The sequence below is a fragment of the Chrysemys picta genome, chromosome 11 (genome assembly GCF_011386835.1).
Source record: "Chrysemys picta bellii isolate R12L10 chromosome 11, ASM1138683v2, whole genome shotgun sequence".
NCBI classification, from domain to species: domain Eukaryota; kingdom Metazoa; phylum Chordata; order Testudines; family Emydidae; genus Chrysemys; species Chrysemys picta.
This window is the reverse complement of record NC_088801.1, coordinates 31,623,361-31,648,178: the sequence shown is the minus strand read 5'-3', so window position 1 is coordinate 31,648,178 and position 24,818 is coordinate 31,623,361. Positions and strand designations below refer to the sequence as shown.

The 24,818-nt window shown below is 41.0% G+C and overlaps 1 protein-coding gene across 25 annotated transcripts in view; it reads right to left on the bottom strand.

The window, feature by feature from the left end:
* TANC1 (tetratricopeptide repeat, ankyrin repeat and coiled-coil containing 1) overlaps positions 1 to 24,818 on the bottom strand; it is a 197,688-nt gene that overhangs the window by 78,836 nt on the left and 94,034 nt on the right. For 23 of the 25 annotated variants that reach the window (XR_010591280.1, XM_042860821.2, XM_042860827.2 and 20 more), the window contains 3 exons: positions 24,394 to 24,498; positions 16,303 to 16,433; positions 15,230 to 15,419 (listed from right to left, as the gene is read on the bottom strand). Coding sequence is in view for 23 of the 25 variants with exons in the window: in XM_042860821.2 (XP_042716755.1) it covers positions 15,230 to 15,419; positions 16,303 to 16,433; positions 24,394 to 24,498 (426 nt within the window). In the remaining 2 variants the exon portion in view is untranslated. The other 2 variants (XM_042860829.2, XM_042860831.2) reach the window with 2 other exon arrangements.

Genomic DNA, 24,818 nt, shown 5'->3' with positions numbered 1-24,818 from the left:
CTATAGCTCTATGATTCTGTATGACCTAACCAAGGTTTTTCTCCTCGTCGGTCTCTTCCAACTGACACATTCCCCAGCTTGTACCAGCGATGAGGGGCTCAGGGCTGGGGCAAAGGGTTGGGAACAGGGTAAGGGGGCTCCGGGCGGGGCCAGGAATGAGGAGTTTGGGGTGCAGGAGGATGCTCTGGGGCTAACGTGAGGAGAGAGGACTCCCCATATCTCTGTGTCCCTGCAGCAGCACCTGGGCTGGGGGGGAAGAGGTGCCTCTCCCCACTGCGGCAGCTCTGAGGCTGGGACTACAGGATATGACCCCCTTCCCTGGCCTCAGCAGGTCCTGGCCGGGGCTTGTTTAGGACCGGGGAAAGGTTGCCCGAGCCGTGCCTGGATCCGGGCCCGGGCCACGCCTGGGGTTGAGATGGGACAGGCTGGGCCTGGGTCCAGGTTGGGCCATACCTAGATTAACTTTAATCTCCACCCCACCCCTCAGTGCTTAGTTGTCCCACTTCTTCTTTCCTTGTTTTCTATTTATATGGCTAAAGAACCTTTCACTGTCGACTGTAATTTCCTTTGCAAGGTCCAACTCTGCTTGGCATTTGACAGTTCTCACTTTTTACCTATGATTTCTGACCTCCAAGAAGTGGCTTTCCTTGCTGATACATGCCATCTTCCAGTCCTTGTAGGCTTTTTGCTTTCTCTTAACCTCTTTGAGATGCTTGTTCATCCAGTTTGGTCTGCAACCCTTCCCTATGAATTTTTTCCAGTTGCTTGGGATGCAGGCTTCAGATAGTTTCTGCAACTTTGACAAAGTAATTCCAAGCCTCCTACACAATCAGATCCTTGAGTTCCTCAATTCAGTCCACTTCCATAACTAATTCCATTAATTTTTATAAAATTTGCCCTTTTGAAATCAAGAACCCTAGCTGCAGACCTATTTTTGTTTTATCCTTCCATTTAGTTTAAACTGAATTAACTCATGGTCACTCAAGCCAATACTGTCCTCTACAACCAGTTTTTCTATTAGATTCTTGCTACTTACCAATACTAAGTCTAATGGGGCATCAATCACTTCTTGTTGGTTCCGTGACTGTTTGATTAAAAAAATGTGCCAGGTCACACATCCAGGAATATCTGGGCCCTACTATTATTAGTAGCACTTGTCCTCCAACCTACATCCCATAGTCACACAATTTCCAGAAGCATTTATTTAATTAAAAATATTAAAGAGGCCTCATGCTTATCCAAATTGGATCCCGGGCATCTGTCGCAGATCCCAAACACTATCCCAGTGGAGCATCTGTTACCTTTCTTTCCCAAAGTGATTCCATTTTATCCATTCCATCACTTCTAATTTCTTTACAGTCTCTCTCATCATTTATATACAATGTTACTCTACCACATTTATCTTTTATTTCTGTCTTTCCTGAATAGCACATACCCTACAATACCTGCATTCCAGGCACGACTACTACTCCACCATGTTTTGTTATCCCTATAATATATATAATATAATTTCACTTTCTGCACCAGTAGTTCTACTTCCTCCATTTTGTTACTCAGGCTCCTTGCATTGGTGTACAGATGACATCTTAGTTGTTTCTACTTGGCTTCACCAAGACTCTTCGCTCAATAATGTACAGTCATTTTACTGCCAGTATCCCCTGACTGTTAGTGCCAGTACCACTGACAGTATCTTTCCTCTGACTGTCCATTTTCTGACCTTTTACTGCTCTTTTCTCCATTGCTGTATCCTCTCCTGCTTGATTTTCCTCCCACTCAATATTAGAGTCAGGCATGCAAATTACATAAGCATCTCCTGTCTTCTCTGAATTCCTCATTAAAACCTCTTTTAATTAGCTGCACCAACCTCCATCCCAGAAGTCTATTTTCCTCTCTACTCAGCTGGAGTCCATCCCATGAGAACAATTCTCTATCCATAAATGCCTCCCAGTGGTTGAACATCCCACTTCCTTATAAAACACCACTGCCTGACACATCGGTTGATCATCATAAATTTGTCTTACGTTTGTCTCCTCCTTTAGGGACAGGTTCCCACTGAAGATCACTCAAGCCTCCATTTCTTCAAGCATCTTCCCCAGCCTGCTGTAGTCTTCCTTGATGCATTTCAATGACAATCTAGCAGTATCATTTGTTCGACATGAAGGACAACCCATGGATTCTTTTCTATTCCCATTAGGATCCTCTTCAGCCTCAGGTCCACATCCCACATCTCTCCCGACAGAGAGAACCACTTCTGTTCTCCAAATTAGCTCTGGTGACAGGCCTGTCTGTTGTTCTTAGTAGGGAGACCCCAATCACATAGATCTGCCTCTTCCTGGTGTTGTTGAGATTCTCCAGTCTTCCCCCTTCTGTTCTTTCTGGTTGCAAGTCTTCTGGTCTTTTGTTCTCACTTGCAATCTTCTGCAAGTCATCCTCTATCCTCCTGTGGCTCCAAACTCTGGCTATTTCTATTGTCTCTTTCCCTCTTCTCGTAGGACTCGCTGCTCTTCTCATCTTATTTGCCCTCCCATCTTTGGTTACTGCCTGCCTCTCCCCTTCATTTTCCAACTCAGTGAACCTGTTACTCAGTTCTATTTCTTCTTCGCTAGCCAACCTTTTCCTCTCTCTTAGTCGGAAGTTACACCCTTTCACTGGCCACTTTCTTCATCCAGCAGTGTACCCTCACAATCCTCTGGTCCATCATGCATCTGCAAGTCTTGAGGTTTCCCTTTAGTCACCTCTCTCCTTCCCTCCATCATCTGCTCAAATCCCCTTTGAAACTCAACCATAATTTTTAGCTGTATCTCCAAACCTCAGATCTTCTCTTCCACCAGATCAATCAGGGGGCAATTCATACAAATGACACGCTTTTCAAGTATCCTCTCCAGAATAATGTACATCGCATAGCTTCCACATCTGGTCATCTTCATGGTCTCTTCCATTCCTCGGGTCACCATCACTACTGTGTCTGTAGCTGTCATAACCTTCCCTCCTAAATTCTCACTGCCCTTAAGGAACAGGTGCTTGCCTCTCTTCTCCTCCAACATATTTCCACTCAAACTCCTGTTTTCAGCTGTTTGCTGGTTCCTATGCCACTACACTGTGTGTTGTGATCATATCAGGTGTCATAAAAAAGCATGGTAGAACCAGAATGGGCTTCTTCCATCCATGCACCAAAGAACATACTAGTGTTTCTCGATGTGGTGACAGAGAAAAGGGTAGCTCCTATTGTACTGAATGGTCAAATCAATAATGAACCAGTGCCCTGTATGGTGCTAGTGTGCACTGTACTGCTGCAGGGGCTGTCATTTGGACAATACTAGCAAAGTCAACTCCTGATCACTAGTTGTTATTACAGATCTCATAACAATACTTGAAAAAGCAGAGGTATGAAACTTCAGCATCTTTGGTCAAATTCCACCTCTAATTACAGTCCATTTGCCTGGATTCTCGCTAAATTTTTAGCTAGATAGGATATTCTTCACTTCATATCCTAACTTGTTCTCTAGTATTGCTGTTCACTGTTTTCTTTCTTGCCTCAAAATGTATCAGAAAGCTTATTTTGTTAAATTAGTATTTGGGAAAACAATAATATGTCTTTCGATGAAAAGCATGATATAACTGCAAAGTAGGATATATTTTATAATCAAAGTGAAATAAAATTTTATTTGAAACCCCATCTACGTTTCATAATATTTATTCAAGTGTTATTTAACAGTTGTCAAAAAACAGGGACATACAATATGTTTTAGACACATGAAGTTTCTAAGTTTACAACTAACTTCAACAGCATTTCCAGCTAATACATAATCTAAGAATTCAAAACATCTAAAATAAATAACTGGAAGAAAAAGCAAACAGCCATAATTGCTTCATTTAAAAAAGCATTTTTTTTAACTTAAACAGGAAAGAAAATGAAACACTGTTATAAACTCAGGCACCAGCTGAAGACACACTAGGGTTACACAGTCCCGGGTATTTTTAATCCTTAAGATTTTTTTCAGAGAAAGATTTCCTCTAAAACTACCAGTCTAAATAAAGTAATAAAAGATGGAGGATAAAAAAAATGGGTGACAGGATCATTAGAAAAGAACAAAGAAGGAGTAAGGAGAAGAGGAACAGAGTTAACCCAAAAATATTTGTGTCTGAATTTGTTGTCCCACCCAACCTATCGATTTTTGGGATCTTCTGGGGTGTGTATGCCCAAAAAGGAGATTTATAGTGGCTCTAGAGTGGGACACCCAAGTCAGAGAATAGGTTTGTATGGTATGCAAAGGCCACCATAAAACCATGCAAATACACGGTTCCCTTTCTATACCTGAGCACCCTTGCGCCAAATTCCAGATCCTAGTCTCTCCATCCTCCATAGGGGATAAATGAGATTAAGGAGTCATTTAAGCATCAATGTAAGACTAAAACTGGCACCGTGTCTCCTCATTCAAGAGAGTGGTGGTAACGGCAGGTAAGAGAGAAATGATTCCTCAGAATAAGTAACCCAGGAAACTCACAGAGCCTCCATGGACTGCGCAACTACCAAAGCAAGTGCACTTAGGTCAATCTCAAAGGGCTTGTCTACACGGGCTGTTAGTGCACACCAGCTGGGGTGTAAATTCGAGTGTACACCAATATGTCACGCATTGTCTGTGTGGACCCTGCTGGCAAACAGTAAAAGCTTCCTAGTGCACGCTGATGTAGTCAAGCAGTGCTGCACGCAACACGCTGGTGTGCACTAACGCGCTGTGCAGACAAGCCCTAAGATTATGTATAGGTGTGCTGATTACCAAACTAAGCTGCTAGCTTAGTCACTCATACACTTGGAGGCTTATAAAGTTTGTTATTTTCAGTGATGTTTATAAAATCAACACATTTAAAAATAATTAGTTCTGCTTTAGATAAAAATATTAGATGATGTTCATAATTCATGCTGTGTATAAAGTAAATCAGTCTCTCTAGAGGTGGTAATTAAGTCAACACAGCTAAGTTGACCTAGCCACATCGCACTCTTCCCAGCCCTGAGAAACGGAGCTAGGTTGTCCTACATTTTAGGTGTAAACCAGGCTTGAGCATTACATTTAAAGGGATTTGCAAGTGACGTATTTTAAAATAGGACCTTATTTAAAGAAATACCAACAATTTGGCATAACAATTATGGACTGTAAAAGCTAAGGCTTTTATAAAGCATTCAGTAATCCTCATCCCTCATCATGACAGAGTTATTGCATTTTTGCATGACAGAGTTATTTGCATTTTTATTCTTGTGTCGGAACAACTTGGCCCTTTCTGAAATATTATAAATGAGGATTCCCCTTGGATTTAAAAAAATAAAGCCAGGGAAGAGCTCCACTCAAGCCTTCCATACTGAAAAAGTAGCATGTTTCCAGGAAAGCTTATGTTTTGGCGAGTAGCCCAGGCTTTTCTCCTATTTAGCTCACTGCTAAAGATGAAAACCTGCCTCCACCTCCATTATGTCAAACTCAATGGAAGCAGAGACGATGTCAGTAAAGCATTAGAAGACTAAAAGAAGCTTGAGCCAGCAGTAGGGGGAGGGGAGGGAAGCTTTCCCGTCAAAGGGCCTGCTGGCTCAGAATAACCAAGTGGGAATGAAAATACAATGGAAGCCTTCTTAAGTAGCATGGAAGAACAAGCTATTTTCATGGTTGGGTGAACTGTGCTGAAAATGTTACAAAAGATATACTTGCTAAACTCTATTCAAAATGCACATTTAATGCTATTAACAAATCTGAATGCACAACTATACACATTTTTTATACAAAACCAAAATAAAGTTTAGGTATCAGACGTGTTCCCCCACTTCACTTCTTGACAATATTCATAGTAATGGTAATGGTGATTAAGAATTTTTTGGAGGAGTAATTTATACTCCCCATTTTTTCTGCCTCCTTCATCTATGGAGCAGGTCTGAGCCATACAGATCTTAAACAGTCTCCAAATGGATTCCCAAGGAATTTGTTTTCCATGGATTTGGGAGAAGATGTGAGAGATGGAAGGCTATATTTTAAATCAATCATTAAGCTCAGTAGACTACGTCCATCATGAACTGTATCAAATCATTTCTATGAGGGTCTCAGGGTCAGGAACCACACACACACACACACACACACTTCAAGACACTATACAATACTGCCCTGCCTATGTCTGTTCCAGTTTCCTCCTACACTACTTTCAACACTCCAACTGGATCATTTCTGGTCTCTTTTCATGCTGCCACTAAATTCAAACGCTGTTCTTCCCCTACCCTACCCTCCCAAACCCATATTTAATTATTCAACAAGACCTCTCTCATCACTGGTGCAAACTAAAAAGTACCTAGTTTGAATTAACGTTTATATTATACACAACACTGAGCACATATTGTATAGTAAGTGCTCAACTATTTAAAAATAAAGCTGCATACATACAGTATGCACATAGACTACTATTAGATTGCAGAGCTGTATATAGGAATACTGCTATGCAAAAAGTATGTTATAAGCAAGAAAGGAGAACTTCATTTTTCCAGCAAATAACTGTAAAGCCACAACAATAAACAGGAAAAAAAAATGAAGTAGGTGAGGGTATAATTAAGATAATTTTAATAATATAAATTTGAATTATAGTGGAGTCCATAAGAGACTTAAATAGAACTCTATAATACCTCTTTAAAATGTTTCTAGGAAGTGGTCTCAAAACTTCCATTTGAGGTGTGTTCCCTAACTCGAAGAAGAGACAATTGCTTTAAAGAAATGAGTTATAACTGGAAGAGGCTCCTTTTAAAAGAAAGGAAATTATGCCAAGGCATGAAATGTGAGTTGAGAGGGGAAAACCCCATCTCACTTGCCAGAATGAGCAGTTGTTTGGTTTTCTAAAATCTAGACTTTTTGTTATTTCCAAGGGGGGGAGGGGGAATTAAGAGCTCATGTCGATACAAAATTAGTGTAGGTTACGTCCATTGTTAGGGCCAAATTTTGCCCTCAAATGAATGTCACTCTCATTAACTTAAATACCGTATTTTCCGGCGTATAAGACGACCCCCAACTTTTCCAGTTAAAATATAGAGTTTGGAATATACTCGCCGTATAAGACTACCCCTCTTCCAACGCACACCAAATAAAAATTAAAAAAACATCAGATTTGATTTCAATATGGTAATTTTAATTCAAATGCTTATGACATGCAGGTACTTAGCAGGAAAACTGTCACTTATAAACATAAGGCTGTTTGTCATCAAACATGTAAACATAAAACAGTGCAAGTGGATTAAACTTTTCCTAATTCACTCTAAAGCTGAAAGGAAGGATAAGACAATAAACCCATGGGAGCTGCCATGCTGTTTGTTTTCTAAGCTGTCAACCAAACTGGAACTGATGATGATAGGAGGAAGATAACAAACAATAGAGAGAGAGCAAGTGCCGGGCAAGTCCCTGGCGAGTTAGCAACGCCCATCATAACTGCAAGCTATGGTATTTTTACAGGTTTTGCTGGCATGACAGTTTCCCTTTAAAAGCCTTCAAAATCCTCCTGTTCGTCATCTGATATCATAAGTACATCAATGACATCTTGTGATACATTTGTAAGGCAGTCATCGTATGGATCGAATTCCGTATCAGGTGGTGTGGTCTCAGCTTCAGCTTCCTCTTCATCTTGCCACAAGTAGTCGTCCTCCATACCATCTAATGAATTTGATATGCCACACTTCTTGAAAGACTTGATTACTGTTTCTGCATCAATATCATTCCAGGCTTTTATGACAAACTTGCACAAAACATCCAACTGTGGAGCACGCATGTTTCCTCCTTTTGTGAATGACTTTTCGCCGCTAACCATCCATTCATTCCACTGTTCTCGAATGCGATCTTTAAATGGCTTGTTTAGGCACACATCCAGTGGCTGTACCAACGATGTCAATCCTGCAGGAATAACTGCCACATCTGTGTTTAGTCTTGCAAGCCTTTGCTTGGTGCTGGGAGTTAAATGAGCCCTGAACATATCCCACACCAGTAGACTACATTTTTGAATAAGTCCACCTGGTCACCTGCTCCATACATTATCAAGCCATAGCTTTACCCCTTCTTCATCCATCCAGCCTTTTTCATTCACATGTACAAAACAACCAACAGGGAACTTGAGTTTCGGCATTGTTTTTCTTTTAAAAATAATCATTGGTCTCAGTTTGGCGCCATCAGCTGTGCATCCTAGTACCACTGTAAAACTGGACTTCTCATGTCCTGTTGTTTTAATTAAAATTGTTTTTTCACCTTTTTGATGGACAGTTTTATTTCCAACCATATCAAAATTAATTGGAGTTTCATCCATATTTCCAATACTACTTAACGCATAGCCATGTTTAGTGCGCTGTTGTATTACGTATCGATGGAAACTATTTACTTTGCTATCAAGATCTGCAGGTAATTTTGGAGCAATTTTCGTCTTTTGCCTCAGTACCATATTATGCCTTCCCATGAATCTAGTACACCAGGATACAGTGGCCTTAAATCTGTTGCTGTGATCTGGGTTAGATTTGGCCCACTGAAGTGCAAACAAACGTATTTTATTTCGTGTCACTACATAACCGTTTTGGCGATGCTCATTCACCATGTCTGCTACATGTTTTTCGAGTTCTGGCCAATGTGGGGTGCCTCTTCTTAATGCACACTTACCCCTTGGCATACTGTTTAATGCTTTTTCATTTGCTTCCAGTCCCGAACCATCTTTTCTGTTACTCCATATTTTCTTGCAGCAGCGCAGTTATTATGTTCCATGGCAAAGTTTACAACTTTAAGTTTGAAACTGGCTTCATATTTCTTTCTTCTTGCTGGTGGAGCCATGATGGGGTTTTGACTGTTGGAAATTTGTATACTGTACTGTATGTACTGGTGCTATACTGTATGAACAGGTACAGATACTGGTGCTGTACTGTATGTGGTACACAGTATACAACAGCGATGTACCTTACCAGCGATTGGCTGGTTGTTGTATACAAAGCCTGCTTGGATTGGTCAGCTCTCCCTGCCTGCCCAGCCCTCCCTGTCTCCAAGACTATCAGAGCGGTAGCATAAACACGCCTCTTTCACCCATCTGGCCCGCCCTTGTATCCTATTACCTCCTTCTCTGCCTCTCAGATCTCGCACATGCGTGCCTGTGCCGCTTCACTGCAGTCCTCAGGAGCGAGATCTGAGAGGCAGAGAAGGAGGTAATAGGATACAAGGGCGGGCCAGACGGGTGAAAGAGGCGTGTTTTTCTGGGCACAGCGCCGCTCTCTTTTTTCCATACCCCGGGCGTCCCGGACGCCTGCAGCTTGCTCCGCCCTTGCTGCTTTCATACGGTCGCCGCATACGGCGGGGATGCGGCCGCGGCCGTTTTTGAGCTCCCCCCACCATATGCGGTGACCGCAGATTCTCCAGTCCGGCTTGGAAGTTTCAGCACCCGCCCTATAAGACGACACCCGGCGTATAAGACGACCCCCGACTTTTGAGAAGATTTTCCTGGGTTACAAGGTAGTCTTATATGCCAGAAAATACAGTAGCACTTAAATTATTAGTGAATGAGTATAGCTCATAGCCCTTAAACAATTGGCAAAATCAAATTTTTTTTTCAACAAAATACATCTAAAATGCTGAGCATCAGTGAGCAGAGCAATCATTTATTTGAAAACCATACTCAAGTGAAAATTTAAAGTCAAAATGACTAACTTTTTAACAACTGGTTATAGTTATTTACCACTATCTTACAGAAGCTATAAAAATTTTCAGACTTTGGCAAGGAGTGTCTACCAGAAGACAGTTTTACCAGTCAAGCTCTCTCAAGTTGGGAAGTGTTGGGTTTTTTGTTTTTAAACCAAAATAGTTACACCAGTATAAAGATGCCTTATACTGGTATAGCTTATAGCAATATACCTAGTTCAGGAAACGATGTAAGTGCTTTTATATTGACAAAACTGCCTGCACAGTACAGAGGTTGTTTTTTTAGGTCTGTTTTTTGTTTTGCTGCTCTAGCTATACCAGTATAGTTAAAGCGGCAAAACTTTTAATTATAGACAAGCCCTAAGACTCTAGGGCAGTGGTCCCCAACGCGGTGCCCGTGGGCGCCATGGCACCTGCCGGGGCATTTATGTGCGCCCGCCTAGTGCCCAGCAGAGGAGAGAAACTGCAGCCCCGCGCCTGATGGAGACAGAGAACTCCGGGGCTGCAGGCGCGGTGTTCTCTGTTCCTGACAGGCACGGGGCCACGACTTAAGCCGTAGAGAAGCCGCGGCCCCGTGCCTGCCGGGGACAGAGAACTCCGGGGCTGCAGGCTGCGGGCGCCGGTGTTCTCTATCCTCGTGCCTTCTCTCCGGCTTCTCTCTTCTCTCTGGATTCATATATTAAGTATGATGTTTTTCGTATTATTTAATGTACAAATACAAAATTAGCCTTGAAAAATTGTTGGCGCCCGCCACACTCTTCTGAAAACATGAATGTGCTACTGGCCACATAAAGGTTGGGGACCACTGCTCTAGGGTCATACCCTCAGCTCTGCTAATGACTTGATGTATGACCTTAGGCTAGTGACAACCTCTCTGACTCAGTTTAACAGATAAGTAATGGGGTAAAGTACTTACCTACTTTACCTCACAGGCATATCCTAAAGCTCAATCAATTAAACTTCCGGCTAACAGTGACCTCTACTAACATGTTAGCGTTTTCAGTTGTGAAACGAGTTCATAAAATTTTCTAAAGTGAAAAGTAAAAAACATCCACTTAATGTTTGCAATAAGTAATATTTAAGAGTCACAATGGAATTTCCCTCTTATCTGTTGCAGATGCTTTGTTTTGAGAAATTGTGAGCCCCAGATTTATTTCAAAGTTGACCTATCTCCGAAGTAGATGGAACAATGCTGAAAAAGTCAGAGAAAGGGAGAATACTATTATTACTGTATTCTTTTCCTTCTTCTAACTTATATGACAGCAAATAGAAAATCTCTCTTCCAAGATATGCATGATAAGGGACTGGAGGACAATTTTGCTAACTATCTTAAGACAACATGTTCTCAGGGAGACTATCTGTTTCTGAGATAACCACACTAAAATAGATTACTAAGGCATGATTACTATTTTTTATTCCTCCATTTTGCTATGAAATGCTAAAATAGCTGAATGGTCAAACTACAAAGTGAAATGTGCTATAGAAGAGCGTATTATCACCACCAGTGCTAGATCCCAGAGTGGAAATCAGCAAAAAATTTGTAATGGTAGAAAGAGGGAATACATTCATCTGAAATTCTTTCCATCAACAAAAGGTGGGGAATGTAGCCCTCTTTACTACATTGCATGTCACTGACTTTCTGACTAACTGTAGATCTTGGAATATTTAAATTATTTGCTTTAACTGATAGGACTCAGAGGTGAGGACCTCTTCAATACATTTTTTCATAATCACTTATACACCTTAGCATCAGTCTCCTCCATATAATTAAAACCTATCTGGCTTACTCAGTCAACTGGGTTAAGAGAATAGGCATCCATTCATCCTCTGGAATCTTATGGATCCCACAGTCTCTCGAAGGTGGATAGGAACTGCTCAATGCAGTCAGTCTCTTGATAAATCAGGAAGACTTTCTCCCACTCTCTGCTGTTGTGAGAGGATGTACTCACAGTCTGAGGCTGCTCCTTTTGTTGCTCCAGAACTTTGAAATGCAGAGCATGCGCTTGGTTCTCAGCTCCTAGCTGCTCCATGTGTCTTTGGTGGGCTTCCATCTCAATTTCAGCATCAGCTTTGCATCTTTGGTAGGCTCTCTCCTCAGCTTCCTCCATTTCTTTTGTCTCTTTGATCCGGAGTTCCCTCATCCTTATTTCATGCTCACGTTCTTTCTTGGCTTCCAGGTGCCCCAGCCAAACCAGTTCTGCTGCAGCTGTCTTGTGGCATCTAGAGTATGGGGATGCTCAGACCCTGCTCTCTGGTCAAAGTCTATGAGCAAAGCTTTCAGTTCCTGGTCTAAGTCTCTTTTTATGGAATATTCCCCTGTTTTTACATATTTTTTAAGAAGGTCTTTTGTGTCAAGACCGTCATGTGACTGTGACCCACTCATTGTAACTAAACTTTAACCCTTTACATTTGATATTGGGAGTTTTAACTTTTAACAGTGTAGGGTTATGATCTTTAAGGCTAATTGATCTGTGGCACGTGAATACTATTACGACTAGACCAATCTGTCATGCTGTCTGGAGTGGCTCATGACTGTGAGTGCCTACCTCAGGGCAGACATCCCAAACTGGTGGTGTGTTCTAGAATTAGATTTCACCAAGCCATTAATAAATGTTAACTTCTTGATCATTATATCAGTTTTATGATGGAGTCACAGACAGTCTGCTTAGACTCTCCAGTCTGTTTTGCCACCCAGAAAACTAGACTTTGTGATAAAAGGTCACTTAAGCCAAAAATCACACCACATCAGGTTGCTCCCAGTTCCAAGAATCCAGTCACTTACCCCAGATCAATTGGTACTCTAGATCTTACTCCAAAGACAACACTGGTAGCCAATTCTATAGTAAACTAAAAGTTTATTAGCTAATAAAAGTAATTAGCATTATTGAGAGGTTAAAGCAGGTAAAACATATACACAGGTGAGTCACAGTTTGTAATTCCAAATGGTGGCAGTGATGTAATAAATTGCCAGTTTCTCAAAAGTCTTTTCAGGGTTCCCAGATTGTGTCTGGGGATCTCTGCTTTGCATCTGGTACACTTCCCTCTAAGACAGTCCAGAGATGAAGGATCTTTCCGTGAATCCATATTTATAACTTTTTCTCACAGAAAACAAGCTGACAGGGCCACTCCCCACATGGGCTTTTCCTTTGATGATGGAAAGTGAGGATGCATTTTGAGTCTTTGACCACCTGACCACTTGCTTTGAAATTAGCAATTTTCTGTTATGTTCTTCATTTGCATTCCCCAATGCTTCTTTCTCGTTTGATGCTTTGTTTGATGGATTATTAAGTTACAAGGGTATACACAATGTAAATGTTTGCTACTACATTATAACGGGATACAGATAAATGAAAACAATGCGAGTAACATCCCACTAGTTTTCATGAAGTTTAAACACCGAATACACTCCTATACATTTAACAATTACTCTGAAGAACGTATACACAAGTGAATTAGCCTGGCACCTGGTCTGCCAGCATCACACCTTCATTATAACAAAATGTTCTAATCTCTATATTCTAATCTCTCTATACAGAGATTACTAAAAATGTTTAGTGCCTTACACAAGTCAAATAAGAAGCTGCCATTTTGACAACTGACTGATTTTAAGTAGAACTGAAAGGTCACTTTTCCAGTTAGAAGGCACTGGAATTGGGAAAACCTTGTAGCTTCAAGTTAAGGGGATAATTTATGTTTGTTTTCTTATTGTAGGTAAAGTTAACAGTCATGATAGAAATTAATGATTTTAAAAGGGCTTACTTAGTTAATGAGTTAACAGGTGGTTTAACTACTAACTAACATAAGAAACAAACCCCTCTTTTACAACAGCTTTGAAGCTCGCTCAAATTCAAGTTTTGTTTAACACGAAAGATGATCTTTCCATTTTACTCGGGGCCCCTGCTGGGAGGTAACAATAAGACAGCAGCCTGCACTCAGGGATTCACCAGCCAGTTCTTTAAATGGAGGTACTGAAATCATGACAAATATTTCGCAAGACTGTTTGCATTATGTGTTTCTGTCAAGCATCAGTATACTCAGTAATATATAAGTAGTGCCCTACCAAATTCGTGGACATGAAAAACGCATTATAGACCATGAAATCATGTCTTTTGTGTACTTTTACCCTATACTATACCGATTTCATGGAGGAGACCAGCTTTTCTCAAATTGGGGGTCCTGACCCAAAAGGGAGTTGCGGGGGGGAGAGGGGAAGGGGTGTTGCATGGTTATTTTAGGGTGAGGGTGGGGAGAGATCGTCATATTGCCACCCTTACTTCTGCGCTGCCTTCAGAGCAGGGCAGCCGGAGAGTGGCAGCTACTGACTGAGGGCCCAGTTCTGCAGGCAGCAGCGCACAAGGACGGGTGGCAATACCATGCCCTGCCATCCTTACTTCTGTGCTGCTGCTGACGGTGGCTCTACTTTCAGAGCTGGACTCCCGGCCAGCAGCCTCCACTCTCAGTTTTCCAGCTCTGAAGGTAGCGCCACCGCCTGCAGCAATAAGGGTAGCAGTACCGCAACCCTCCCTAAAATAACCTTGCAAACCCCTCCCCCCCCTCCCCACACACAACTCCTTTTTGGGTCAGGACCCCTACAATTACGACACCGTGAAGTTTCAGATTTAAATAGCCGAAATTATGAAATTTAGTATTTTTAAAATCCTACGGCCGTGAAATTGACCAAAATGGACCATGAATTTGGTAGGTCCCTACATATAAGACAGAAAAATAAGACTAAACTCTTCAAGACAGAGGACGGAAAGAGAAGATGGAATACACAAAGGCCCAGAGCTTTGAATTTTCCCTTAACACGCATATTCTTATTTAAATATTAAGGTAACTAGTAATGGTAAGTAAATTAATCCTTGACTTTTACTGTGAAGGCTGCTTTCACTAGAGAGATATTCCTTCCATGCTGTGAATAACTGTGGGGCCTCTAAATTCCCTCCTGCCCAAAGTTATCGATTTTGTGGAGGATCACCAGAATTTCACTTGTCCCTTGTCACCCTGTTTAAATCCTCCTTCCATACTCATTAATCTTGGAAAAACCTGCATTGTTTTTAATTAGCATGATCTGACTGTGGTCATGAACAGGCACAGTAGCACTTCCCTGTAGCAGCAATATTAAATACTTTTTGGTTGGAAGCTAACAGACTGGTTTCAAACAACTGTGGGCATCACCATGGTAAAACACTACTGTGCAGAAGCACATGCCAAGAAGAAGAAAGAGACAAGGGAAGGGTAGAAGTGGAGGCAGTTATTAGAAAACAGAGAAAGAACTGAAGAGAAAACTAATAAGAGGAATAAAGAAAAAGAAACAAGGGGTATTAGAAACATGAACAGGAAAAGGTGAAAATGCACACCTGAAACGACAATGCTGTTAGAGAAAGAGCAGCACTTTTAAATCCTCTCAAGCATAGGAACTAGAGCCAAATTATTAGGTAGAATTAGACAGGAAAACATCTTGTGGTCTGGTCCTTCTCTCTATATAAACACTAAACAACAAGAGAAGATATCCGTTAAGTTTTTACATTACTAAGAATTCGGTTGCTTACCTATAATTCCACTGTCCTTGCTTTCCAGTGTGGAGCTAGGGCTGCTAATGGTCCCACAGGGACTACTTTTATTAGCTGCTGTTTTGCCAATACAGCTATTCAGAGTTGAGCAGGGACTATCAGTGCTGGGTGACGTAGTGCTGCTTGTTAGTGTAGAGCAGGGGCTGACTCCTTGACTGGTTACTGTGCACTACAACATGAATGAAACAAACAATTACTGCACAGAAGACAGCACATCATTTCTTGAACATTAGAATTACTGAGATGAAATAGAAGAATGACAAAACCTGAAGAACCCATTTCTGTGCAGAACTTTAATTCCTACATTTTATTCTCAGTGATTTGGGAGATTCAGAGACATGTTCCTGAAATACTCTTTCGAAAGTGATGATTTTGAAGAAATAAAGGAGAAACACATTGTTCGAGGAAAAATTGGCTGCTAGGCAGATTTCCTTTCTTTTAGACATTTTGCTGAAAACAAATGCTTTATTCATTCTCTCCATTTAAACTCTGGGATCGTTGTCTTGCTCACACTTAACCACCATTGAAAACTAAGTTGATGTTATAAGATTTAGGAGGCCTGGGATAAGCATAAAGACTGATGGCTATTGAGGGATCTCAGTCAGCACATGACATTTTTGTAGAGGGATAGGACATCAGCCTCTCATTCCTCTCCCCTCACTGCTTCCAAACACAGACATCACAGAGCAGAAGTGAAACATGGCTCAACGGGGGGGGGCGAGGGGGAGGGAGAAAGAGGAGGTGCCCCTTACAAGATCTGCTATTTTAACCATTACTAACATTTCCCCTAACAAATCATTCTAAAATTGACAGTATAAGCCATTTATTTTTAAAAATCTCACTGCCCTTTATTCTTAGGGGAAGGAGTTGAGATCATTTATCAATTAAAAAACCTCTACAGGTTCTGATTCACCTACAAGTTCCATGACATGCATTTTTATGAATACAGTCAAATTGTTTTGTTAAATATCACATGACTGCAATTAACTCTTAGGAAAATGGTTCTTATCTCAGAGTTAGAATGAGAGTTAAGGTATGTTCTTTTATCATACCATGGTTTCATTTTTTTCTTCTACAGTTATGTGTCCAGAGGTTGGGATCCCTTCTCCCAGTAAAAATCCCAATCTTGTCATCAGTTCTTGTGCTGCAGGTGAACAGTTTGATTCTTTATCAGGCTTTCCTTCTGTACCAAAATAAAAGATTGAACTTTGATGAAGAATTACAGTATTATACTTGGAAACTGTTGCTAGAGGTAAAAAAATAAATAAAAAATTAAGAGACTGCAATCAAATCTCAACACTGATTTTTCTATCTGCAAGGTTTTAGTTAACTGAATGTAATAAGTACAGTAGACAAACTTCTTACTTTTTTGTCTAATAAGTTTAAAAGGTAGATTTGTCTTAGGTTCATTTGCATTTTTGTCTGACTTGTAAGATATGTTCAGTAATCAATAACTTAGTGTTATCCACAACTAGCCGAGAGCATTTTAAACACAACAGTTCATGTCTACTGTCTAATGCAGGGGTGGGCAAACCCGCAGGCCGGATCCAGCCCCTCAGGGCTTTGGATCCAGCCCACGGGATTGCACCCCCTCCCCCGTGGTGCTGCAAGCCCCGCACTGCTCTGTGAAGCAGCTGGCACCACATCTCTGTGGCCCCTGGGCTGTGTGGGGGGAGGGAGAGGGTAGAGAGCTCAGTGTGTTGCCCTCACCTCCAGGCACCGCCCCCCGCAGCTCCCATTGGCCAGGAACGGGGAACCATGGCCAATGGGAGCTTCAGGGGAGATACCTGGAGGAGCGGCAAGGGCAGCGCGCAGAGCCCTGTGGCCCCCCCTTCCCCAGAGGCTGCAGGGACGTGGTGCTGGCCGCTTCCTGGCACGGTGTGGCGTGGCTTGGGGCCAGGGCAGGCAGGGAGTCTGCCCTGGTCCCACTGCACACTGCTGCCACTCTGGAGCTGCTCTAGGTAAGCGGCGCTGGGCCAGAGCCCACACCCTAAACCCCTCCTGCACCCTGCCCCCCAATCCCCTGCCCTGAGCCCCCGACACACCACCTGCTGCACCCCTCCTGCACCCAACCCCCTGCCCTGAGCCCCCTGCTGCACCCTGCACCCCTCCTGCACTCCAACCCCCTGCCCTGAGCCCCCTGCTGCACCCCTCCTGCACCTTAACCCCTGCCCTGAGCCCCCTCCTGCACTCCGCACCCCTCCCTGCACCCCAACCCCCTGCCCTGAGCCCCCTCCTGCACTCCGCACCCCTCCCTGCACCCCAATCTCCTTCCAAGCCCCCTCATACTCCGCACCCCTCCTCTGCCCCAATCCCTTGCCCTGAGCCCATTCCTGCACACTGCACCCCCTCCCATACCCTGCACTCCCTCCCGCACCCCAACCCCCTACCCCAGCCCTGCATACAATTTCCCTACCCAGATGTGGCCCTCATGCCAAATGTTTGCCCACCCCTGGTCTACTGTGTTTGACATTGTGTTAGTAAACACAAGATAAAATTCAACATCATTTCCAAGTATAGTTAAAGCTTGTGTTTGTGAAGGTTCATGTAAGATTATGACTCCATTCCAATAATTTTTAATAGCAGTATTCTGGAAAGTTATGTTTATAAAAACAGAGGTTAATAATGAAACCGTTTTGCAATCTCAACTGTAGCTATAACAACAAAAACAACATACATTTTTGTGGTGCCTTATTGTATTCAGTGCATGCACAATTTGTTGCAGAATCTCTCTCTTATTATTGCACTTAGGTGCAAAAACTCAATTTATCAAGGACAGAGAGTTAATGATCCAGGCTACTGCTCAAATGCATTAGTTGGATTTGGAACAGGCTACCTCGCATCAGGAACTCTAAGCAGAGACCAGGTGGGGAGCACACATGTAGTGATGGATGCTAAGATTTTCTCTGGTTTCTTCCATCATGAAGACAAAGAACTATCCAACTAAACTGTTTGGATTATGCAGCCTGCTTGTTCTGGATTACATGCAGTGAGAGGGTGCCAGCAGTTCCATGCTGCAATATCTTTTTATCTTTTTTTGGAGAGAAGATTTGATCAAATCAGAGGACGGGGCCTCCAGCCTCAATCTTCCAACAATAGTGTCAGAGGAGACTGTGTAAAAACCCAGACTTCTTTAGCTGAGTTTCTCAGGGTACTTGGCTGGCTGTAAGTAAGCATCATTATACCCAAGCTTACAGATGGAAAAAAACAGATAAAGAATAAGTGAATTGCACGGATTAATAGAGTAAGGATCCCTTCCAGCTGGTGAAGCACACTAGGGAGGATCTGGAGACAGTTAAAGGATTCTTATAAGAAGGCAGGCTGCCCTCTGCACTTAAACTTATGGAGGACGATCAGATGCTCAAAGACCTTCAACACGAATGCACAAATACATCAACTTATGCAAACACAAATCACAAGACCTGTTTATTTGATAGTTTTTGAAGCCAAAATGTATTATTTTAAATTTAAACTGTGTTATATTGCCATCTCTCAAGACAGGAAGAAGTTGCTGAGCTGCACTTCAAAGTCCTGGTGCACTGACTGACTGATGTATCCCAAATGAGGCAGAAATAAAGACAAGCCTCATCTCTGAGCCTTGTACATTACCAAAAGGAAGAAATGGATTATTTGGGTACCAGACCTACTTTGTCATCTTCTCCCTCTAGTTTCACAACACCAATTGCAATTCAATGTGCTCTTTGAGAAGAGTGCACACACTTCTCAAATTGCAGTATAAGACATACCTGACATTCAGTGGCATTTACAGGGAAACGGCACAAAGTTAGTTTTGATTTCCAGCTTCAAATTAGATGCACCAGTCAAAACACCCAACAATATTAAGTGCAGCTCAGCAGTTTGCCCAGAAGGCAATAACTACATTTTACTTTATTTGTCTTGAGCTGCATTGAACCATCCAATCCCCAAACAGCAGTACTTTACCAGTCTAACTTCCTTCAACTGATTACACACCTGTTTGTTTTTAATGTATATATTTCTTGTAGTTGTTTCAGTTCATTTAAAGCTTCATGAATTATCTAAGTATTTTAAAAGTATTTAATTCTCCCCTAATGATATTGGGAAGAGGATATCTGTAAGGTGAACACCATTAGGGTACCATTTTTCTGTAACTAAGATAACAGCAAGAGTTGTCATCACACATTATTCTTCGGATTTTCACATATATGTGTTTAGTATGATTTGAATGGCAAAATGTAGATTTTTTTCAATTTCCTTTCTATTCTATATGCAGCTGGAGTATAAGCTGTGCTTTCCTCTCAAATTTATAGCTGTTGAATATTATACAGTAATGACATTTCTGACAGGAAAGCCAAGTTTCAATTAAAAAGGTAAATGAACTTTAACCATGCCAATTAACAGAAGGCATTAGGTGGACACTGTCAAGCTATTTTCAGTATTACAACCCTCTAATGTATAAACCTCAACAAATCCATTCTAAAGATGAGTATTTTGCTTTTCATAGACACTATTAAATTTAGGGAGGCACCACAAAGTAATAAAATAGTAATAGTAGTTTTTTTTTTTACTTTTAAAGGGGTTGCGGTTTCTGTCCCTTTCCCAACAAACATGTGCCCATAATACACCACAAATGACCACAACAACTGGCAGCCTTCTTATCTGCTGAGAGAAGCCAGGAATTGAAATCGCTGAGTTTCTGTTAGGGCTGGTTGAAAATTTTCCATTAAAAAAATGTTTGGTTTTAAACAGATATCTGGGGGGTTGGCTATACAAATGTATTCATGAAAAGTGTCTGCTTTCTGTAGAAATTTTTGATATGTTTTTTTTAAAAATCCAAAGGCTTGAAATGCAAAAAAAAATTATCTGAAACATTTTGGTTTGTGATATTTCACCAAAGAAAGTTTCAATAAAAACAGGGAATTAGTTTTGGTGTACGTTTTCCAGGGGGCGAGGGGCCCTTTTTTGACCATCTCTAGTTTCTATAGAACCCATGCCCTTCAGCATATCTAAAAGCTGCACAGGTAAATTACATCTGCATTGTTGGGTCCATGGTAGGACTTCTGTTCTTCACCCTTTCCAGGTTTTAGGAAAATCTTTCGGGAGTATTTTTCCTAAGTGTTTGATTTTGGTTTCTTTTAATATAAAGCCCAGTATTTATTGTGATAAGAGTTTTATCTTAAAGGAAAGTTTGCCCTAAAAGTAGCCAAAATACTCTCATCTGGAAGCTCATTCTAAATCAACCCCCTCTACCTCTCTAACTTCAGCTCTCACACCTTTGTGCTTGGTTTTGTAGCTGCATCATTCCTGTTTTCTTGGGACAACAGATGGAGATGAGCTTGCTCAGGCAATTGTGTCCTGGCCCACAGATAGCTATGAAAAGAAATCAGGATCAGGGTCTTGAATTGGCAAGAAAAAAGTGAGCTGAGCCCCAACACGTGAATTGCTGTAATTCAGTCTGGGGTGACAACTGCACAGATCTCTGTTACTAGATCCTCATCTTAGAAAAAAGGACTCACAGAATTGATACTGTTGCTATCTGTCATACAAGATTAGCAAACAGTCCAGATGGACCCTGAGGCTTTGCCCCACACTGGATTTCAGGCTGGGGGGGAGGGTGTGTGTGTCTTGTATGAAATACATCGTTTCTATGTGGGACAAGAAGATTAACAGTGAGAATATCCTAAATACATTTATGTGTATGTTGTCAAGAAGCCGAATCTGGGGTTTCCAATGGTATATTGCAGGCTAATAGTTCCTCTAGGAAACTGGCAGGAGTCTTCACCTAGAGGCCTGTAAACCATTAGGAGCCCTAAATTCTTCTTCTCTTTCACTTCATACCCATGTGAATACATACAAAAATGGACTTTGTTTCTGGGTTGGGGTGTTTGCTGCATAGGAGATTATAAAGGGACAGAATTACTACCCTACCCCATTCTCCTTCCCTTTTGGCTTCTTCTGAAATCCTTCTTGGTTTATGTTGCATTTATTAACCTGTGTAAACAGAGCTGATGCTGGCATTAAACCAGGTCTTGGCAAAAGAGGTCACATCTCTTGTCCAAAATCAGTTCATGGATGGTGCTGGTTGGTTTTTTTTGTAGTCAATCTTGCATTCACCAAAAGGAACTCAAGACAGTTATATTCTGCTAATTTGCATGTTGTAATTACAGATGAGGTGCTGATAGGGAATGGTTTTATATAACTGAGTACAAGATTTCAGCTGTGGTGAGGCCTTGTTTGGCAATTACAACTGAGATTTGGGAGAGTGCAGGTTTTTGGGTTCCAGGTCCTGTAAAACTCCTGCAGTTTCTGTTCTCCAAATTACAACAACAGAACATGGCAGCGCTATTTCATATTTATGGTCAAGAACTTTGCTGGGAGATCTGCGAAAGAGCTAAGAAAGAGCTGGCATAAAAGTGTACCTGAGTAGTGAATTGATGTACAAAATTTGGTGGATGTGGACATGCATGGATGCGCGCACACAATTTTAAATGGATATCTGCCAACAAAGGAGAGGTGCCCTGGGGATGCTCCCTGGGTTTAGTCACTAACCACTTTGGAAGATACGGTTGTGAAAATGTCACAGATAGGTGAAAGCCCTTAGAAGAGCAGACTGGGCCTTGTTGTTGCCCACTAGGGGTGGAGCTAATGGTGGTCTGGGACAACTCCCATATAAACAGTATGTGGCGAATTAATCTTCCAAGTTACTTCTTGATATGTCAAGATAACAACTCTATTGAATACAGTACTGACAGCTTGTAACTTGGAACATAACTAATTGGCCACTATGTCAATGTATTTACAAGTAAATCTCAGTACAACATATATAAATTGCTATGTTTTAAGTTTGATGTTTAAAGTGATTTTTGCAGTTATTTTAAGCAAAGTTCTACTAGGAAAAATGACTATGTTAAAAAGAACTGTTCTCTGTGTGTATTCAGTCATATTTGCTGCTGCTTTAGTGACAAACAGAAGTTAGCCCTGGGAGGGTGAGTCAAAAGCTATTCTTTTTTGTTCTTCAAATAGAATTGAAAGCCATGGTGTAGAAGAGCAGGTTTTTGCCTTCAGAACTTTTGCAATAGGTGTTGATGACTGACAGAAAAGAAGCCAGCCTGCAGATTAAATTTTCAGCTCTGGTAGTTGAAATAGCCATTTCTCTGAGAGAAACATGTAACCTCCAAATACTTTTCAAGTCATTTTACAGAGCAGAACCACGCTTAAACAAAAAGAAGAAATGGTTCTCTTGTTAATCAACTTCTTCATTCTGCTTTTCCACTTGTGTTAAACACAAATTTATTATTATATCTGTTCCAATTATTTCTACCTTTGTCAGATTTACGGTAGATACTTGGCTTACACAAAGCAGAATTAATTAACCCCACAGAAACTTCAAAGATACCATATGGATTTCAAAATGCATTGGCTATTATCAATTGTCATTTAACATTTAATTGTGTTGGACCACAACTAATCCACATTTACACTGATTCCTTTTTGTTAAATTTCCATTGGCCTTACAGCAAGTGCCCTCAGAGCCTTAATTTTTCCCCAGAACAATTAGAACAGAGCGTCTAATAATGAGCTTTTGGTTCCTTTGCCTTCTGTGATTCATGATTATTTTAAAAATAGTATTTTGTTCCAGGCTTGCGGTCAAGCGGTAGTGATATTTGCTGCTATACCTCAGATAAGAGTGAGTCTAAACTCCTCAGCCCAGCAAATACTGCTCAGTCATAGACGGTGGGGAGCTTAGCCTTAATCTTTCGGAAGGTTTCTGTCTAGCGCTCAGAGAATGCGGCTCTACTTTGCTAGATGGAGGGTTACTGTTAGATGCGGCACCTAAAATGAGGGAAAATAATGTCTGTGAATCTATTAACGGGGCTGTAAGGAAAGGGCAAGGTGTTCCCATACTATCTGTGTTATACCAAATAGGATATATGTTGGTCAGTCCGTCAGATGGCTTGATGACTGATCACATTAGTTAATTGAAAAGAAAAAGGAAAACCTGAAACCAAAAGCCAATTTACTGATATGTCCTGCCCATTATAAAGGTGTCCAATTTTTCCATTCTTAACTACAAGTAAAATAGAACAATGCAGATTTTGCTGGTGCATTTAAATTGGAAATATAAATAGGTTAAAAGGTGAATTATTCAGAGTGTTTTTGTTTTTAATGTTGAGAGAGAAAAATGTTATATTTGGGTACTAAAACTAAGATCTTTTTAACAAAAAGTAGATTTACAACAAAAAAACCCCACAAACTATCAGAACATTTTACTGAAGTTTCACTAATTTTTTTTTTTTTTTGCTTGGTTTTAAGCACTCTCTTTGAAGTTTCAGCAACCTCAATCATTGCAGCATTGGAATAATAAGAAATGGAACCACAAAGCAAAACTAACTATAACCAACCAGTCTATTTTTATTCAATAAAAATATAATAAATATTAGTAACATTATTTTAATAAATAATTCCTTTTCAAACCTAAGAATGCCTTTTAAATTGAAGCACAAGAAAAACAGATTTGATCAACTGTAACTGGATTGATTATATGCAGTGACCTTAATGAGGTCAGTTATGCTGTAAATTGATCTAAAATGTAACAATGGATATGAAATGCTCATTACAGTACATATACTTAAATACTGACTTGAGTGTCATTTTGCTCTATGACATTCATCGAAACTACACTTTTATGTGCTGGTCAAATTTAATGAACTTGAAACTATTCAGGAATACCAATTAACTTGAGGGGGGTAGCTGTTATCAGCTTTGCCAACACAGAAAACTGTTGATATTACCCTACTGGTTAGCAAGCTTTCACTGAACTTTTTAACAGCAGTATTGTATTCAATATAAAACTACACACATTGAATCAACTTTTTGGAAAAAAAAATTCAGAAAAATTCAAGCAGTCCTCTAGCATAAGAAGTGACCCACAACCCTCATATTCAAATTTTGTCTTCACCAGGTACATAGGTCCAAGAGTTTAGACTTTAAAAAGATCACAATCTTCTCAGGAAACTTCTTCCTCCCTACTACAAAAGCATTTAATTGTGCAAAACATTCTTACAAGAGAGACTCAAGTCCCATGATTGCATAAGCCCAGCTCCCTTTGAAATGAAAAGCTAGCCATTAAATAAAATAAAAGAGCACTGAAAATACATTCTTACCATTTTGATTGGGTTCTGTTGGCTCTGATACTTTTCTCGATGGAACAACCACCGCATCTCCTGGCACTCTGGGACTTTCCACGTACTTGGGCTTCCTGATCGGACCTGCAGCGGGAAAAAATTTAGTGCGTCTAATTTTTTCCAGATGGAAAGCACGTTTCAGAATGAACAGTGTGTACCCTTAGAGATCTAAATAAACCTAAAGGACGACCTATTACACACACACACACACACACACACACACAGCTACTACAATAAAGACCAGTGAACTGCTGCACTTCCTCTCTTACAGTCCATTGTAAGAAAGAAAAACTTGAGTTACGCTCACTTTTTGGAATGTAAACTCTGGTGGAAAACAAAAGCAATTTGCTTGCTGTGATGCTCCTGAAGCAGTGTCCAGTGTATGTAAAAAAAGGGTGACTTAG